At 34.4% G+C, this 2815-nt stretch overlaps 1 protein-coding gene across 1 annotated transcript; it reads left to right on the top strand.

Moving 5' to 3' along the window:
* Positions 1 to 144: 144 nt before the first annotated feature.
* Positions 145 to 2341, top strand: LOC119569579 (fibrillin-2-like; the record flags this gene model as incomplete). Its single annotated transcript, XM_037917668.1, has 3 exons — positions 145 to 217; positions 362 to 540; positions 2283 to 2341. Coding segments are annotated over 3 exons (290 nt in total), but the record flags the coding sequence as incomplete, so codon positions are not given.
* Between the last annotated feature and the right edge of the window lie 474 nt (positions 2342 to 2815).

The raw sequence follows: 2815 nt of genomic DNA, 5'->3' as shown, positions 1-2815 counted from the left end.
TGGTAAGTTTATAAAGGCTTTCTAGTTTCAATCCCTTAGGATTCTTTAAAGTTTTATTGGATGAACTGACTCCATTTCTCATTAGCACTAATAAATGTAGTTTTTAGATATGCTTGTTGGTGTTAATGTTGTTAAATTTTTCAGATATTGATGAATGTGAGCGGATTCCTGGGCTTTGTCGTGGTGGACGCTGTATCAATACACCAGGCAGCTTCAGGTAGGTGATCCTTGAAATTAATCCTTCAATTTTAAAATACTATAATGATATATGTAATATATAGTAATAACAGATAACAATCAAACTTGACTGCTCTTATAGACATTTAGATTATTGGTTTTGATATTTATTTGTTTTCTGTAGGTGTGAGTGTCCTCCAGGCCATGAGCTCTCTGCCAGCCAGCGGTATTGTAAGGATATTGATGAATGCTCACAGTCATCAGGTATCTGCTCGAACGGTGTGTGTGAAAACATGATGGGAACATATCAGTGTATGTGCAATGACGGCTACCAGCAAACAGGCCAGAAGTCTCATTGTGAAGGTAGGAATATATTTTTTTACTAGTCATCTGAAAAGAACATGAATGTATTGAAATGTACATGCTACCATAATTACACAAAATACAATGCCCCATTTTATGTCTCATAACCTAAGCAATGTAGCTGCTGAATTTTTTGCTATTTTTTTCTTTAACCCTTTGGATCCGGGTGCCGCACAGCCTGTTGTTGCCCAAACCAGGCATTAGGCTTACATGAGTGGCAACTCCCCTTTGGGTGTATGGCTTGTAATCCTTGCCCACTCAAACACTTATATGAGGTATCAAGACTCCTCCTTGTCCCTTTTTTGCAATGTTGGGATTTCTTCTAGAAAATTTTTTTTTTCTTTTTTTTTTTTTTTCTGCTTCTTCTTCTTTTTCTTATTTTCTTCTTAAGGTTTATATTTGTCATTGATATGCTGTCTGTAACTCTGTGCAAAAAACAGTAACAATAAGTAATGATGTGGTACTTGTGTAATTTTTTTTATATTTGCATTCAATTTTTGTAAAGCTTCCAGTTGAGGTGGGCAGGAATTGGATCCTGTGCACAGAATTTGTCCTAGAGCCTTCAGTGTGCCATGGATGGTACATTCCTAAATGCCCACAGAGTCTAATCTTCCTTCCAAAAGCTTTGTGCATGGCGTGGCGAGTCATTTCCCTTACCCCAGCCAAAGTTTTCATGATGGCATACCTGGCCTTCACCCCAAATTCATTTGACATGACAATAATGTCACCCGGATCCAATAGGTCAGTTCTGAACCCAGTGGGTAGATAGTAAGTAAATTACATCATAGTACTCTCACTACCTCATTATATATATATATATATATATATATATATATATATTATATATATATATATATATATTTTATATATATGTGTGTGTGTGTGTGTGTGTGTGTGTGTATGTGTGTGTGTACACATATGATTGTGTGTGTGTGTGTGTGTGTTTTGTGTGTGTGTGTGTGGGTGTGGTGTGTGGTGTGTGTGTGGGGTTGTGTGTGTGTGTGTGTGTGTGTTTTTATGTATATAGGTATATGTATATGTGTATATATTTTTTCATATATATTATATATTTTATAATATAATAAAATATACATATATATTATATATACATACATATACATACATACATACATACATATATATACATACATATGTAGATATATATATATATAAAATATATATATATATATATATATATATATATATATATATATATATATATACATGTGTTGTGTGTGTGTGTGTGTGTGTGTGTGTGTGTGTGGTGTGTGTGTGTGTATGTGTATGTGTATATGTGTGGTATTGTGTGTTTGTGTGTGAGTGTGTGTGTGAGTGTGTAGTGTGTGAGTGTGTGTGTGGTGTGTGTGGGGTGTGTGTGTGTGTGTGTGTGTGTGTGTATGTGTGTGTGTACACATATGATTTAAAAAAATGAATTGCATTCATGTGTGGAGACCACTGGGCAACTCCCTAAGGGGCCCACTCCTAAACAGGCATAAATTTTGTTTACTCATCTCAGCCAAAAAAAAACATTTTGTTGTTATTGTATTTCAGCCACTTTTTTTGTTGATATATAGTTGTTTTATTTTTTTGTATACATAATACTATTGGTAATTTACTTGTTTTTATCAGAGATGGCAACCTACCAACCAAGCAATCATAAACCCTAACTAAACCTGTATTTAGAACCCTGTACTAGTACGTAGCCTTATTTTCTTTCATGTAATAATGAATATAATGAAAAGACATTGATGAGTGCAGCGTCAAACAATGGTGGTTGTGATGATATATGCATCAATACCCCGGACTTTTTTCCCTGCTATGTTCCTCGGGCTATATTTTGCATATGGATGGACTTTTCCTGTACTGATGTTGATGAGTGCAAAGGTTTGTAATCTTGGTTTTTGTTATTGATGATTGATATAGTTTGATGAAAGTAGAACTTAGACAAAATTTTGTGAGTCTTATTACACATTTCATGAAAGTTACATTACTCTGAATATTTAAGATTCTCTTTCATGCATTATATAGACAGAAGAGATGTAATAAAGACACATGTTTATGTTAATGTTCTAAATACATATTACCAAAATCTCATAGAGAATTCCAAGATTTGCAATGGAGGAGTGTGTCAAATTTCCCCAGGCGCTTATGTGTGTACCCGTGAAGGCGGTCTTATTCCTGATTCTGATGGTCCAGGATGTCTTGGGAAGCTCATACATCACTAGAGATAGAAAGTGTTTTTTAGCTGTATTTTTATTTATATGAATAGTTCAAT

This window comes from Penaeus monodon, unplaced genomic scaffold (genome assembly GCF_015228065.2).
Source record: "Penaeus monodon isolate SGIC_2016 unplaced genomic scaffold, NSTDA_Pmon_1 PmonScaffold_16727, whole genome shotgun sequence".
NCBI lineage: Eukaryota > Metazoa > Arthropoda > Malacostraca > Decapoda > Penaeidae > Penaeus > Penaeus monodon.
Note: the sequence above shows the minus strand (reverse complement) of the source record. Positions and strands in the feature narration are given on the sequence as shown.